General features: G+C 55.4%; 1 protein-coding gene across 1 annotated transcript; it reads right to left on the bottom strand.

The window, feature by feature from the left end:
* Positions 1-6,634: 6,634 nt before the first annotated feature.
* Positions 6,635-15,278, bottom strand: NT5C1A (5'-nucleotidase, cytosolic IA). Its single transcript, XM_062509176.1, has 6 exons — positions 15,039-15,278; positions 9,581-9,748; positions 8,572-8,701; positions 8,189-8,311; positions 7,573-7,757; positions 6,635-7,003 (listed from the first exon to the last, which is right to left on the bottom strand). The coding sequence occupies exons 1-6, from the start codon at positions 15,228-15,230 to the stop codon at positions 6,635-6,637; spliced, it is 1,167 nt and encodes a 388-aa protein (XP_062365160.1). The 5' UTR covers positions 15,231-15,278.
* Positions 15,279-16,997: the final 1,719 nt, after the last annotated feature.

Raw genomic sequence — 16,997 nt, forward strand, 5'->3', positions numbered from 1 at the left:
CACAGCTGGGCTGGATCTGACAGCTCTGCACAGCTGGAAGGAGCCCAGCTGAGGGCGAGGATGGGGGAGAGGCGGCTGGAAGGGCAGTGGGAGCCACCAGCACGCACCAGCGCTCGCACGGGCCAACGCTACTGCCACAAGAGGAAATTATTAATTTGCTGGGAATAAAGTCGGCGGCGAGTCAAAAGCCATCTTTCTCCCGATGTGCTGGGGGAAAAGCTCCCAGACTCCCCTGCCAGCCCGTGTCGGGAGGGACAGGCTGGCACACGGGCACCACGTCCCCACGGTGATGGAATGTGGATGGGCTGGGCACCGTGTCCCCATCCTGGGATGGAATTCACAGCCAGGATTCACCCAGACATGACAGCTTTGCTCCCAGCATGGGGCTTGTAGCACCCTGACCCGGGGGTGCTCCCAAACCCCCAGTTCCATGGCAGGGGAAGTGTCCCCCTCCCCGACACCCTTTGTCACTCCCTGTGGTGACACTCATGGCCCTTCCCTGTTTGTTTTCCCAATGCTGTCACAGCCTGCAGCTCCCCGAGTGGAGCTGGGGTATTCAGGGCTCGGCAGCCTGAATGAAGCCAGATCCCTGGATACATTCCTGTGGTTAACGTTTTTTTTTTTCTTCGTTTCTTTTTTTTTTTTTTTGCTCCCTTCCCTTTTTCTCTTTCTCCCCCCCCTCCTCTTCTCCTTCGCTTGGCACAAGCTAAAGGATTCAAAAGGAAGCCAGGCTTGGCAGACACAGGGGGAGGAGGGAGTGGGGAGATGAAAGAAGGCCTCTCTCCAGCTTTCTCTTCCAGTTCCCACACTCAGCCGGCGCAGAGAGCTCCTAATGATTCCCAGCCGCACCTGGAGGAGGCCAGCGAGGAAGCAGGGCCTGTTTGTGCAGCCAGCAGGACAAGCCCCCATCACCCCACCCCTGCCACATGGCCCACAGCCCCCCAGCCAGGTCACCCTGGGTGACAAAGTGCCTGAGATGGCACTTAAGGACGTGTGTCCCGTGCCAGAATTGGCACTGAGGGAAATCTCTGCGTGCCCAACTTGGTGGGCTTCAAGCAGCTGCCCCTTCCCCATGGAGGTGAAACCCTGCAGAGGGGTGGGTTGGGGACAATCTGGGGGCTCAGGCGGCCCCTGGGGCTGTGCTGAGGCAGAGATGCCCGCTCACACTCCCCAAACACACCCCTGAAGGGAAGGAGCACCAGGTGGCAGCGTGGAAGGTGGCACTGCCATTTGTGGCACATTGGCTCTTGGAGGACGCCAGGGAGGGGGACATTGGCCACCAGGTCACCTCTGGTGGCACCGCACAGCCCTCCACGCCCTCTCGTGGCACCTGCTCAGCACCACAGCTGTCCCTGTCCCCATCCCGTCCCCAGGGAAATGTTCCCCCGTTCCTTAGGGCAAAGGCATCACCATCAGGATGGATGTGAATTCCAGCATGGACAGCAATGTCCACTCGTGCTCCAATTTCCATCAAAAATCAGCGCAGGTCGGGGAAGCCAAGCTTCCCTCACAGTGCAATCCGAGCAGATTTTCCCTCATTTATCCTCCTTGGCATCCACAGCTTCTCCAGGCAAACAGTGCCAGGGCTTTACCACCCTCTGAGGGAAGGATTTCTTCCCAATATCCAACTTAAATCTACCTTTTTTCAGTTCAAACCCATTCTCCCTCATCCTATCATTCCGTGTCCTTGTCCAAAGTCTCTCTCCAGCTCTCTTGTAGCCCCAGAAGGTTCTGAGACCCCCCCATCCTGTGCTCTGCTCTCCTCCCAGGGGGGATTATGGCACAGCCCCATCCGGCACGGCGCTGCCAGCAAAGCTTTGAAGTGCAGCCCCGGTAACGGAGCCCTCGCTGCAGGAATGGGACAGCGCCAGGACAGGGAGATCTCCACCCCCATGGCTCGCTGCTCTGGGCGCAACTGGGAAAACGAGGCAGTTTTTTATAAAAGAGGGATCTCCAGGCAGGGAACAGGGTGCTTTGTGGTTCCAGGATCTTTGCCCTCTCACCGTGTTGCTCCAGCCCAGTAGCCAAAGGGCTGTTCCCACCAGCGTGGGTGGAAGTTCCCACAGAGCCATCCCTTAAGGACCTGCACCAATTCCCAGCCAGGGCTGGACAATTCCCAGCTCTGGCGAGGTGGAAGGTGGCTGCACGTACCCCACTGACTCCTCCTGGCGAGGGGCCAGGCCCTAAACCCAAACCTGGAGCATCTCCCGAGGAGCTGGCCCAGCACGGAGCTGCCTTTGGCACGGGAAGCTCCGGCTGCCTCCGGCTGCCAGCGGGGCCGTGAGCTGCTCCACACACACCCTATTGAGTCACGGCTTCGTTGGTGGCCTCAGTGGCACGGGGTGGCCCTGGGTGCGCTCAGGAGGGACCATTTTAGGCACTGGTGACAGAAGTGTCAGCAACCATGGCTAAAAATAGCCGTGTGGAAGGGACGAGATGGTCGGGCTGCTCAAATCCTGGCACGGCCCTGCCGGTGCTGATAGTGAGTGCCCTTTGCTTGTTCTCCTGCCACCAGGTCCCCTTATCTGTCCTTCCAGCTCTGGGTGTTTCTGTCACCCTGTCACCAGCTCCCCTGCCCTGACATTTGATCCCCCTGGGATGGCTGCAGGTTCCTGCTCGGGGTTGTTGGCTCCTGTTCTGCCCTCCAGGGAGGATGTAAAACTAAACGTGGTGCAGAGGAGTTCCCACCTGGGCCATGGGACAGACCTGGGTTTCCGTGGCACCCGCACATCAGGATCTGCAGGGGTTTCGCTGCACTTTAGAGCACTCCTGGGTTTCTGCTTTCCCTCCCTAAGGAGATGGAATCATCCTCCATTCCCTCTGGATCATTCATCAGTTTTGGATTCACCATCCCAAAGTGTCCAAGGCCGGGTTTGATGGGGTTTGGATCCCTCTGGGATAGTGGGAGTTGTCTCTGTCCATGGCAGGGGGTGGCCTTGGATGAGCTTTAAGGTCCCTTCCAACCCAAACCAGTCTGGGATTCCATGATTAAGTCGTGGTGATGGGGAAACTGAGGCAGGGAGGTGTCACAATTTCCCTGGTTCACATGAAGGACCAGGAGAGCAGAGCCCACGCTCCTTGCCACGTTCATCAGGGGTGTCCCACTCTCTCAAGACACCCCACAAGATCTTGGGGTTAAATCCTGAATTCATCATGAAAAGCAGCTCCTGCTATTCAGGGCCGTGATTACCTCGGGAACATCTGTGCTGACAATTGCTGAGTGGCAGCATAATTCCCACCAGCTCTGCCTCCACCGCCTCCTCCTCCACGGGTTTTATTTCAAAGCACGCTCCCTGCAAAGCCCTGCCGTGCCTGATGAAGGGAAAAGCTTGGAAAACAGGCAGCAGAATCAAAACCTCAGGCTTCCAGCAAAGCCAAGCCAACCATCCCAAATCCACCTGCACAAACCTCCTCCTGTCCCTCCCTGATCTCAGTGCCAACCCTCACCATCAAGGCCTTGGGGTTGGTTGTCCTTGCAGCTTTTGGCTTTGCCGTGGACATCCCGACCTCCCAGGACTGGATGGACACACCTGGACTTTCCCTGGTGTATCACAGGCTGGAATTTGTGCTGGAATTTTATTTATTTTTGATTTTTTTTTTTTTCCCCTCCAGACATCTGGTGGAAGAACACATCAGGAGTGGGGATGGGCTGGGGGAAAGGCATTCCAGCAAAGCAGGAAAGCTCTGCTCATCCATCCCTTAAATGAACACCCATAGCAGGGATGCTGCCCTGGGGCCTACGGACATTCCTTGGCTATATTTGGTGATGGATGGAGAATTTGTTGCTTCCCCTCAGTCCATCTGTTCCCCTCATTGGCAGGGAGGAGCCGGCAGCCGGAGCTGCAGTGGCGCTGCTCGGGTGAAGCCGGTACTTCAGCAGCCATAAATCTCCTCTGCTGAGCTTTTGCTGCCTCCCACCTGTTGGCTGGGAGAAGATCAAGTTGACAAAAGTCTCCTGCCAAAGCTTGTATTTTTATCCAGGGCTTCATCACGAGTCCAGGTGCCCCACAAAAGCTGCTCACGAAGCAGAGGGAGGTGGTTGTATCACAGCACATCCCACCCCTGGAATCCCACTTCTCCCACAGGTCTCCAGTCCCAAAGTAGGTGCTTTAATAACATTTTCTGAATTCCCTTGAACCTCAAAATCCCTTTTTCCTTCTTGTCACCTGCACCCCATCACCATAAAACCTGGGAGGTCTCAAGCAGGGAGATCAGACCCTGCACCAGGCAGCCAAATTTGAGAATTTCTAATTGTGAGAACAGAAGGAGCCAGGCTGGGACCAACACGGTTTATTAGGGGAAAAACACCCCGGGGGATCCCATTAACATGGCAAAAAACCACCGGAGGACAATGAAGTGAAATCCACAGCAACAACACACAGCAGGAAAAGTCCAGTTGTCAGCCAGGACAGCAGGAGAGGCACAACCCTGGGGGAGATCCCAGGGACACTCCCCAAATCGAGGGGACACGAGGGAAGTATGAAAGCAGCAAGTCCTTGTCTTCCAGTTGTAGTGATGGAGGAGGAAAAAAAAAAAAACAAAAAAAAACCAGAGGAAGCCACGTGGATAAAAGCAAAAGGGGCATCTATGGTGGGAATGGAAAATCCTCCCTGCTCAGGAAGGATTTGGGGAGGTCTGGCTCACCTGGGACCCATTTAGGGTCACTAAAACCCCGTCCCCAGCTTGCACCCAACTCCCTGTGCACCTCAGGGCCAGGGGAGGCAGCAGAAATCTGCTAAAATCCAAGGCTCTGCCCCAAAACCACAACCCATTGCTTCCCTAGGCATCCATCTCCTCCTGCCAGCCCTGCCAACAGCAGCACCACCTCTGGGTCACCCCACGGACACATCCCCGTGTCCCCAACCCCACTGGCACCCTGCCCTGCTCCCCAGGGCTGGCTGACAATTCCATTCCTCCTGTAACATCCTCTCCCCTGCGCAAGCCAGGCTTGGCTGGGCTTCCACGATCTTCAGGAAACACCTTGGAAATGTTTACTGGCTGTGCTCCCCTTCCCAGCTGCCAAAAAAAAAAAAAAAAAAAAAAAAAAAAAGGTCTCCAAGATCCAGTTCAGATCCCAAAATTTTGGGTTCACATTAAAAAAGACAAGACCTTTTCTAGAACCTGAGTGCTGGCGGATGTGACACTCAGAAACTCGTATCTCCCAAGATTTTTTGTTTGTTTGGATTTTAGACCTTCCTCCGAGGTGTTTGTCACCCAGATGTGACAGTTAGCAGTCTGCCAAAGAATACTTTTTTGGGGGGGAAAGTGCAATTTGCTTTTCACTGCTAGAGCAGGATTTAGTGCAATGAGAAGAGTCTCCCAAGCCACTGAAGGCATCCCCAGCTTGGTTATTTACGTACTCCTCAAAAGGGTAATAATTCCAGCTTCAGCCTCAATGTTTGAGCTGAGAGTTCCCTGGAAATAGTTAGCCACACAAATTGGAAAATTTCAGCACGTGGAATTTGTAGAAAACTGTATGATAATATTGAGCATCCTTCCTACTCAGCCATGGGGTGTCGTGAAAAAAAAATAATAAAAGAGGAAAAGAAAAACCCACAAGGAAGAAAAAAATCTTTAAATTTTCCTCCCGAGTGTCTCCTTTGGGACAGGGCTTTGAGCAGAAATGTCAGTGTGATTTTCACACCAGTTTCTCTCCCATTGATTTCCCATCCTGTTTTTTAATCAGAGATTTGGTTCTCTCACAGCATCGCTAACAGAGGTGACTATTTTAGGAAACACCAGAGGTTTTAAGAAGCTGAGGAAAAAAAAGATTATCAACTCATATGGGCTCAGCCTAGAAAGGGAGGGAAAAAAATCCTTTAATTGAAATCCCCAGGCTGAAATTCTCTGCAGATTTACCTAAATGGACTTCAAATTATGTCCCTCATATATCAGGGCCTGCTTTTAACTCCATTCAAGCCCTGGGCACGCATCTGCAGCCCTTGGACAAGCTGGGTTTTGGATACTCACTGAGATTATTAGTTTTAAGTGCTAAATCATGCAAGTGTGATACCCAAATATAAAAACCTGGGCCAACAACACGCCAGCCCAAAGCTCCAAGAAGGAAACAGGATTTTTTTTTTAATATGTTAAGTATTTGTTTCTATTTTTCCAAATTTAAGCTGGCAAAATCTTGGTGAAAGGACAGACCTGGAACATTTTCTGGTTGAGGAGCAGCAGCTGGGGCAGTGAAGGAACAACATCACGGTTTCATTCCAGTTAAAAGGGACAAAATTTTGTTTCAAAGCTGCTTGGAAGGTTTTTGGGTGCTCCCAACTTTCCAGTTCAACAGTTCAGCCTGAACGTTTGCTTGGGAAAGCCAGAAGGCTTCGGGATTTTAAATAAATAGGTTAAACCTGCCTGGCACAGATTCCACACAAGGCAGACCCATCCTCGAGGGGGTTTTGCCTGGAGCAAGTGCAGAGTGCACAAAGGAACTGGGAAAACATCTCCTGGCACAGAGGAGCCTCCAGTCCCACGAGGAACAGGGACAATGCCACAACACCCCGACAACAGAGGCATCAAGGAAGCTTTTCCTCCTCTCTCCCTGCCCCTGACTGGGGGATGAGCTCCCATTCCCAGAACAAGAATTCCCTGTAGGATCAGGGGAGGCTGGGAGGATCCCCCAACCCCACTATTTGCTGTTGGGGTTCTGCTGCTTCTCCTGCGCCGGCCGCTTGTGCTTTTGGGCCACGCCGTAGGGGACGTGGGCGGCCACGGCGCCCATCTCCTGTGCTCCCTCCACGTGGAACATCTGGTCATCAAAGAAGATGTGGGGTCGGATCTTCCTGAGCAGAGGTCCCTTGGGAGCCCCAGCCAGGAACAGAGCCTCGTCCGTCTCCAGACCCCAGCTCCTCAGAGTTTTTAGGGCCCGTGCCCCCGAGCTGGCGGCACTGCGTGCTGTCACCAGGTACGTGCGGATGGGACACTCCAGCCTCAGCCCCTTGGAGTAGAATTTCTTCTGCAGCTTCCCCAACGCCTCCAGGAAGCCTTTCAGAGGGCCCTGATGGAGCAAGAACAAAAAACCTGTCACCCTTGTGATGTCTCGGGTTTTAGCTTTTATATTTTTCAGAATCTCTGCTGCTCGGTGCGTAACTCTGGAACTTCATGTTAGGTGTTAGTGAGCTCTCTTCACAGGGGAGTTAGACACAACCATTCCTTTCTACTAGAGAATCAAGGACAGCTGGTACCCAAAAAGCAGAAACAGCAAAGGGGGTTGATACTTCATAGCCTGAGGCTGTGGTTGGTAAATTGACCCCAAGACGTAGATGAGCCAAATCTTATAAAAGTGTAAAACTCATGACCAGGATCCACCTTGGATTTGATTTGGGTGTAGCCCCAGCCAGGCTCTTGCACTGCTCAAGGTGTATCATTTCAATAAATTCCTATTTTATTCTTTTTGCTCTGTCTGGCCTCTGTTCCAGCTCATCCTTTCCAGGCAACACTTGCAATCCCCTCACCACCCCTTCACCCTGTGAACCACCCCAAAAATGACCCCAAAGCCATCCCTGGGCCAGCAGCTGCTGCCAGACCCCACCTCACACCCCCACTGTGGCTCGATCCCAACTGTACCTGTGCCAGGGGCTTGTTCTCATGAGCCTTTTCATGCTCAAAGAACATGTCCAGTCCGTGAGCCTTCACGATCTGCTCCGACTCATCCGAGAAGAGCACGGCGTCCCCGTCGAACGCCACCCGCAGCTGCTTCTCCGACACCTCCAGGTCCCTGCTGGGGCTGAAGATGGTGGCTGCAGCAATCCCTGAGGATGAGGCAAGAGGTGGCAGTTATCCAAGGATCCATCCTCGTGGCTCGGCCACTGAGGAGCAGAGCAAAACACGACGGGGCTGGGAGCAAAACGCCGCAAGGAAACGCGCCCGGGAGCACCTGCAGCTTGGCCCCGAGAGCTTCCACGGCAGAAACAAACCCCCAGATGACAAATCACCCTTTGCATACAAGGATTAAGGAGGGAAAAACAGCGTCTTTGCCTCGGGAGAGCTGTGGAGCTGGAGGAAATGCTCATTTCTATGGAAACTGGAGGCTCTTTGGAGCATCAGAGATGTGGGGCAAGGCAAACATTAAAGTGCATGGCAGCTTAGGGATGTGGATATTGGAGTTACCCTTCATGGGATCAACCCCCTGAGGGCTCCAGGCTCCCCCCGCTGCCCCCCCTGAGCTGGACCCCAGACTCACCCTCTTCAATGGCCCCACTCACTTTCTCGGCGTCGGAGGAGAGGTAGAGGTTGGTGTGGTAAGCCTTGAGGTAACAGATGGGGCTGTTCCCTCCTGTCATGCAGAACCTCTCGATGAACAGATCTGAGGGCAAGAGGGACCCTGGGGTGAGCCTGGCTGCCCCGCCCCCCCCCCCCAAACCCAGCCTTGGTGCTGGAAGCACTGGGGTTCATTTTGGTTCTGCTGCCCAACAGCAGGGCCAGCAGCCAGAGCCCCACCAGCCAGCTCAACACCCAGAAAATCTGGGAGAAGTGGGGAAAAATGGGAGAAAACATCTTCTTTTCTTGGTGCCAAACAATGACACCACCCAAGAGCCACCGAGGACAGCCTTGTCCCCATCTCACCATAGTGGTTGATGCTGTTGATCAAGCGAACCCCAACCTGGGCATGGTTGTTGGTCATGAGGACGATGTCGAAGAGCTCCTCGCTGTCGGGGTAAAGCTCACGGAGCTGAGCATTCACCGCCTCCAGAGCCTGCAGCACCCCGGGGAGAGGGGGTGGGTGTCAGCCAGGGCCCCCAGGTATGGCCCTGACCCACCTACCACCCAGCAAAACGCTTCTGGTCACCAAAATCCCCAAATCTGGCAGCCCCAGATGTGCCCTGATCCCCTTCCCATCAACAAAACACTTCTGGGTCACCAAATCCATGGATCTGGGCAGCCCCAGGTGTGGTCCTCAACCCCCTCCCACCCAGCAAAACACTCCTGGTCATCAAAATCCCCACCTCAACTACACCCTGAGCCAAGCTGATATCAGCTGGGTAAAAATAGATTAATTTGAGGGGGAGGAAAAAATCCGCCTAGCTACTCTTCTGTTGTCAAACACGAAAGGTTTGGAGTTATTAAATGAGGATAAATTAGCTCCAAGTTAGAGATAAGTGTTTTTCAAGCAATCAGAAACAAGTCTTGCCCCACAGAGCTGATGAATTTATTAATTGGGAATAGGCTCCAGCACCCAAAACTGCACTAACTGCTACAGGAGACAGAAAATGTTTTTCAAGCTTGAAATGCCTCCCTTCAACACGTCAGAATTAGAAATTGGCTGACTCAGGAGCAAGGCTAAACTCAGCCAATTTACAAGAATAAATAAATTGTAATAATAATAATAATAATAATAATAATAATAATAATAATAATTTTTTTAAAAAAAATTCCCTAAAGGGAAACTTGGAATGTGATCCAAGGAGATTATGTGTTCAATTCTTGGGCTCAAGATAGAAAATCCAGCCCTGGAAGCAGCACATCACTTGCTGGGAGGTTTATCTGCCCTCTGTTTGCTCCATCCCTCTGCCCCGCTGTTCGTGTCCATCCCTGACCCAAAATTTTTGGGAACCGTGGCACTGTGGCTGCTCACCTTGACGAAGGGGAAGGCAGCCCCGGGGAGGAAGGGTTCATTCTCGTGGTCCAGCTGATATTTCACATAGGCCTCCACGCCCTGCTCCGTGTAGATTTTCTGCTCCTCCTCCATGCGGAACAGCGCCCGCGAGGACACGGCGATGGTGATGGCGTTCTCAGGTTTGGGCTGGGGGCACAGGGATAAATTAGGGGTGGCAAGCCCCTGCTCGCAGGCTGGGGTAGGCATCTCCCAGCGTGAAAGGTGGCTGACTCCTCTGAAAGGATTTTTCAGCAGCTGCATCCCAGAGCTTCAACAGATGAAACCCTGATGCTCCATCCCCCCACATCTGGGATACCCCAGATCCCACTGCCAAGCCCTCCCACTGCAAACAGGCTCCCAGAACCCGTGCAGACCCCAGGAGAAGGCCCTATAGAAGGAATCTGTGTGGCTTTTCCCACCCCCCAGGCAGGAAAGAGCCGAGCTCTGGGGCTGAGCCAGATCCGCATCCCGTGATGCCGTCCAGATGTGACAAACAGCCCGTGCCAGCTCAGCTCCTCCAAACACTTGATACAGTTATTGTGGGTGGAAACATGACAAACAGGTGGTGCAAGCAATGATTTATGAGTCATTATTATGAATGTTTGAGGGCTGGATCCAAAACCCAAATCCAAAACCTCCTCCAGCTGAAGCCAACGAGGCACCTCCAGAGGGACTTGGCAGGGACAGAGGGGACAGAGGAAAAGTCAAGCTCATCTTGACCCCCCACCCGTCTTCCCTCTCTCCCCTTGCAGGGCAGGGAGGGTGTTAATCCCCATCACTCACTTGCAAGCTCAAAAATAAGTTAATTACCAATGGCCAGTGAGAAATCCTGGCTGCCAGGACAGCAAATCCTACAGAGGGACAGTGGCACAGGGAGTCCTGTCCCCTACAGAGGAGTCAAGCGAGCAGGACAGGGCTTGGGGGGGCTCTCTGAGATATCCTGGCTGCCAGCACTGCAGGAACACCTCACCCCCTGCTCCTCTGTGACTTCCAGGATGCTCTGTGCCATTTACCCATGAGTAATCCTCTGGCAATGCCATTTACCCAGGGTGGAGGGTGCCTCTTCCATTTGCTCCGCACACCCAGGTGCTCCAAAGTTCAAGCTCCCACCCTGCCCAGGGCTGAACTTTCCAGGAGCAGCAGCCTGGCAAGGCCGAGGTGCCCCATCCACACTGGGATTCACTCCCTGCAAGGCTGGGCTCGCTCCATCCCCAGCCCCACCCAGGAATGAATCAGTGGGAGCCTCCACTCCATTCCCAGCAGCAGCAGCCCCACAGCAGGCAACTCCCCAAAATCCCCCAAATCCCCAGCAAAGCGATTAAACAGAAGGTGATTAGGATGAGACCCAGATTAGGTCGGGCTGAGATCACTGCAGCCGCAGGGATCCCTTTCCCACAGCATTTTCAGGGGAATCAGATCCCCTTTGGAAGTATTTTTTTTTAGGAAAGCAAGGGAGCAACCCCCAGGACAGGCAGGATGTGATCCATGACACCAGCACCTCTCCAAGTGAGCCACAGCCAGGTCCCCCAAGGAGAGTCAGCTGTTAACTGGTCACGGGCCAAGTATTGGCACTTCAGCTCATTAATTAATAACTCCTGGTGTCATGGGTCATTTATTAGCTGAAAATATTAATAACTCTGAAAGGTCTTGGGATATCCGGCCATTAGCTGGAGTCCTGCTGCTCCATCCTGCTCCCGAAATCTTCCAGGTGTTTGCTCCCTGATCCTGGACCAGGGTCAGCCCTGCAGGGAGATTCCCAGGAGAGAAAAAACAGCTCAGCAGCCCAGATGTAACAGAACTGAGGCATGTTCAAGGGGCTGAGAGGGATGTTTGGGGCCACAAGCCAAGACTGATGCCCAGAGGGAATTTCCATCTCCCTTTCCCCCCCAGCTCACACCTTCCACACCTTGCGCAACAGCCCCGGCTGCTCAAGGTCTCCTCCCCTCCTCGGAAAGGCACCAGCCCTCCGGGAGGTTCATTTAAGAGGCAATAAACACAGCAATAAAAATAACCCTCAGCTCCAGGCCTGACTCTGCCCCAGCGTGGGCTGCTGGAGCCCCAGGTGCCTGCGGGCAGGGAGCCTCTGGGAATGGGACCTGCCAGGTCCTGCCAGGGAAGATTTGCACCTTTCAGAGCACACGGGGCAGGAAAGTCTCACCCTGGTGCTGAAGTAGCTGCCAGCCCCGGCTGGACTGGGAGGTTCCTTCTGTTCTCTGGGAAATGCTGACATTTGGAAAACGAGGAGATTCTGCACTGCAATGAGGGATCTGCATTTTGACATTTCTTTGAAGTGGTGGTTTCATTTGGAAGCGTTCCCCTCCTCAGGGTTGTTTGGATGCCTCTCCATCCCCATTAGAGCTGCAGATGGTCATTACAATGTTCAAAAATGAGCTTTAAAAAGCCTCAGCACCTCAAATCCTCCGAGTGCTGCAAACAAGCCACCCAGCCCCACTTTTCCCCAGAAATTCTGATGTTTCAAGGCGAACACTCTTCTTTTGTAACAGGAAACGTGTGCATGGGAGGGGTCCCACTCCCAGTCCTGGCTGGGATGGATTTGGTCCCACAGCCCCCAGCTCTGGCGGGTTTGGGCTGAATCACAAACTCTGTTTTCCCCTCAGAGCAGCATCCAAGGTCAGCCAAGGTCAGCAAAAAACTTGTCCAACACAAGTCCAGGCTCTGCTCAGCCAAATCCAACTGAATTTGCTGCCTGGGGATGCATGGTGAGCTCCTCTGCCTTCCCATGGGAAGGTCAGAACCAGCCCCCTCCTGAACCTTGAGCAAGAGATTAATGATGGGTTTAAGAGGAGTATGAACATGGTGGGGAAGGTCCCATCCCAATCCTGGGCCCGTCCCTAGGGTCAGCCAAACAGAAGGGACAACCAGGGACACGTCCTGACAGCCCAGCCCTCTGAAAAGGAACATCAGCTGCTGGCTGACAGCTCCAGCAGGTCCACAAGGTCCAAACCCCACCTCAGAAGAATAAAAAGACTTTTCCAGCAGGCTCCAGCTCCATTGAGTGCAAACCCCATCCCAGACCCAAAACTCCCCAGTTTTGGGGTGAAGGTGTCACACCTGAAACAGCCCAATTTTCTCCCTGCAGATCCAACAGCTAACAGCCTTTAAATTGCTGCTCTAATCAGATGTAAATCCTAAGAAGACCCCGCAAGGATTAGAGGCAGACATTTGGAAATGCCACAGGCTCCCAGGATGTGCAGTGGGACCGTGTCCTCTCAACCACAAGAGCCACAGGTACCCACAGTGCCACCCAACCCCATCAGCTTCACTGCCACCCCTGGCAGGAGCCACAGTGGGGACCCCATTCTGCACCCCCTGATCCTTTTGAGCTGCCTGGGGCTGGACCCAACTCCATCCTAAAATCCTGCAGGGATTCTGGCAGCCCCAGGCACTTCCCTGGGTGCTGCTAAAGACCAAATTCTTTTGAGTAATTCAATATTCAGAGGTGGAGTTTGGTCACAGAAAGGGGAAGAAGAAGGGTTTGTTCCAGGGTCAGGCATGGTCCCCCACTCCAGCTACAGCATCCCAAAAATCAGGCACATGGGTGAGATGGGTGGGTCCCAGAGGGGACAAGCAGGGTGCCCAGAGGAAGGGAACCAGCAGAAAACCAGCTCCCACTGACTCCACCAGAGAGGCTGGGGGACATTTGCAGCATTGCTGAAGGGTGACAGTTCCCATCGCTGACCTCCCTGGCAGGAGCAGCCTGGAAGAAGAGCTGCAACCACTGCAAAGCAGGAATGCCCCATTAACCCATTCCCCAGCCAGGAATGGCTTCCCAAAAATCCCCTTTTCTCCTGTCACGCACAGCTCCCTCCTTCTCCTGCTTGGCCAGGAGGACAGACAGACACGGCACTCCCAAGGGTGCAGACAGACAACACCAAACTCCATTTCCTGAAGGAGTCCTGGGCACCACAAGCCCCTTGCTCAGGATCAGATTAAAGTTCAAGGCGCCGGGGTCAGGTTGGTTTGGAGTTTTCCAAGAACATTATTTATACTGCGGAAAAGCGCCCTGCAGCCATCCATCATGGGCTGGCAGCTGCCTGGCTGTGTGAGAGCAGCTGAGCTGGGGCTCCCAGCCTGTCCCAGAGGAGGGGCACAGCCCCTGGCATCATCCCCAGCCCCACGCAGAGTGGTGGCACAGCCCAGCTCCGTGCCTGGATCTCGCTTTGCAAAGTACCTGGCTGCCACCCTGCCTCAGTTTCCCCAGCTGTACAGCAGAGATGGGTTACTGGTGAGCGAGCTGCCTGTGAGAAGAGGAAGAGGAGGAGGAGGAGCTCGGGCTGACATCCATGAGCAAAGCACGGCATGAAAGACAAGTAGCTGCATCCTGCCACCGAGCCAGGCTGTCCCTCTCCTCTGGGAAGGGCACAGGCAGCAGCAACGTGAGCTGGCAGCGGGTCCAGGCCCAGGGGTGGCACTCTGGCCACCAGCAGGGAAAGCCCAAGGGCTGCCCCAAGTGAGGGCTTGGACGTGGTGAGGTCACACACAGAGCTTTGCCACGCAAGGTGCCAGCGGCCACCGGGTCACCCTCCTCGCTGTGGGCAGCGCCTCTGCCACACCTCAGGTTTTGGGGGTCCCCCGGCCCTGAGGGTGGCTGAGAGGGGCTCAGAGGCTGCAGGGGCAGGGCCAGCCTGCCCTGGGCACAGTCCCCAGCCCTGCCAGGCTGCCAGCCCCAATGTCCCGCTGCTATTCCAGGATACACGGGGCCGCACTTCCAGGAGCTCCGGTGTTTAAAGCCGGCAGGCTCAGCCCTCGTTAGATAACACAGGCTTTCCCTCTAATCTCCCGGAGCATGGCAGGGGCAGCGACTCCCCTGTGACACCCCCCCGGCTCCTGGGCTGTCCCCCGCCTCTGGCAGTGCCACCTCTCCTGTCCCTGGCAGGGCCTCCCGCCTTGGCACAGTGGACAAGCAGCTCACGGGGCACCGGGCCACTCTGCAAGGACACCTCAGACCAGGAGAGAGCCAGGAGCACCACAGGGACCTGCAGGAACCCAGAGACCCCAAACAACCAAGGGTAACCCAGCGACGCCATGAGGGAGTGGGAGCACCTGGAGAGAGCCAGGGCATCCCCAAGGACCTGGATGGAGGCAGGGGGTCAAAGAAACACCAGAGACACCACGGGGAACCCCACAGAACCTGGAGGAGACGGGCAACAGGGAGAGACTCGGGGGACCCCAAAACACGGGGAGGAAATGGGGCAGCGGGAGAGACCCCAGAGAGCCCGGAGGAGATGAGGCACCCCCAGACACCCGAGGGAGGTTCCGTAGGGGAATGCGGAGAAGATGAAGCACCCAGGAGAGCCCGCAGGAGATGGGATACCTGGAGAGCCCCGGGGTACCCGCAGGAGATGGGGCAGGCGGGGCGGGGGCTGCGTCCCCCCCCGTGCCCGGGAGCGCTGCGCGGCACCTGGGGGGTTCTCACCGATTTGGGTTTCTTCTTGGGGGCGAGGTTGTCGTAGAAAGCCTTGGCTTCATCCCAGGGCCGCCCCGGCGCTCCGGCGGGACCCGGCGGTTCCATAGCGCGGCGGCTCCGGGGCACCGGCGGCTCCGCACGTCCCGGGAGCTCCCGGAGCCGGAGCTGGCCCGGCGGAATGCGCTTTATAAGGCATCCCATGAAGCTCCGGGCTTTCAGTCCACCGGGACACGGATTAACCTCTTCGAGACCGAGAGCTCCGCGCCGCCGCCGCCACCGCGCTCCCCACGGCGATACCGGGGAATTGAAGAAGGAGCTCCGGGCTCCGGGGCAGAGCCAGCGGCGGGGGCAGCGAACACCCCGGAGCGAGGGGAAGGGACTGGGGACAAAGGTGGCACCAGCAGAGCCCCGGGAGGACGCGAGGCAGGGAGACCAGCTCCTCCTGCTCGTCCCAAGCCGCCGGTCTCTGGGGTTTGGGCAACCTTGAGAGCACAGAAAAGGGCACGAGGGTGGTCAGTGCTGGGAGCTGGAGAGGATGGAGCAGCCAGGGTGGCGGCAGCAGGGGGGGACAGAGGTGTGGTGGCACCCTGCTCCGTGCCAGGGTGACCTGTGCCATTCACTGGTTAATGGAATGAGTTCGGGTGTTAATTAAGGCTCTCCACTCCCACGAGTGCTGGTGGGAGCAGCCACAGAGCTGCGCGTTCAGCTCAGGCTAAAAATTCCACCACGAGCAGCAGACCCCCCCTCTCCCCCCCCCCCCCACCCAGAAACCTTTGGAGAGCAGGGGGTTGCATCCCAGAGACCGAAACCCAAGAGCCAGGAAGAGACAACGGATGGAGGATCTCACCTGGGACAGGGCAGCTCCTGGGGGGGGGGGGGGGGGCAGCCACAGAACAGGGTTTTACCCAAATCCCTGTGCTCCAGCTAAAGAAAAACCCTCCTTACAAACAACAACTTCAGGGACCCCGTCCATGAGACCAACCCAACACCACTCCACTTCCACTGAGCTCCAGCCAGGAGAAGCTGTGTGCTGGTGAGCAGGACTGGCTCCAGGAATCCCAAACCCTTTGGGGATTCAACATCATTTCAGCCTCACAGACTTCCTTTCCCCAGAGCTTTTGCAGCTCCCTGCTGGGAAACAGCTGAGCTTCCTTTGGGGTGGCCCCCAGGGAAGCAGGAGTTTGGAGGGCCCCAGGATCACCAGGCTGTTCTTGGATTTTTCTCTTGAGCTTTTGAGTTGCTGCCCTTTGAAGCAGCAGCCCTGGCACAAGCCCAGCTCCCACAGGGTGGGACAACCTTACAGGATGGGACAACCTTGCCCCATTCCCTGTTCGCCAGGCACTGCTGAACTGCAAACTCACACGCGCTCCTGGAAAGCTCAGCGGCCAAAGCTGAGGTGCAGAGCTCTCCCATCAGCAGCACTCCTAAAAATAAAACCTCTCCCTTGGTTTTGGCACCCTCCCATCCCAGTGCTTCGGGGCTGGCTGCTGCAGGACACACCAGAGGCTGGGGAATTGCAGAACTCAGGTGGGATGGGGTGAGCTGGGAGCCAGCCCTGCTGGATTGATCACAGAGAAGGATTAAAATTTGGTGAGAGCTCCTTAGCAACAGTCACTGTCTGTGCAGGCTGCTGAGGGAAAAGAAAGGCCAGAGGAAAATCTGTGCAGGGAAGATGGGGGTGGAGAAAAGAAGGACAAAGATGCACTGAGAGCAGGTCCCAGTTGCTGACAGAGGGAGCCCAGGAAAAAGCCACCAGCCCTGAGGGAAGGGCACAGGCAGGGGCCAGCTCCTGGTTGACAAATGAAACTCATTTCCAGGGAGGTTTGGGATCTCCAAGGGTTTCTCCAGCCCTTGGGATGTCACAGGCTCAGGGTGACCCCTAAAATATTCTCAGAGGTGCAGCGTTGTCACCTCACTGTCCCCATTCAGCTGACCCCCAATAAACCATCCAGAATGGGACACCACACA

Source organism: Cinclus cinclus, chromosome 26 (assembly GCF_963662255.1).
Source record: "Cinclus cinclus chromosome 26, bCinCin1.1, whole genome shotgun sequence".
Lineage (NCBI taxonomy): Eukaryota > Metazoa > Chordata > Aves > Passeriformes > Cinclidae > Cinclus > Cinclus cinclus.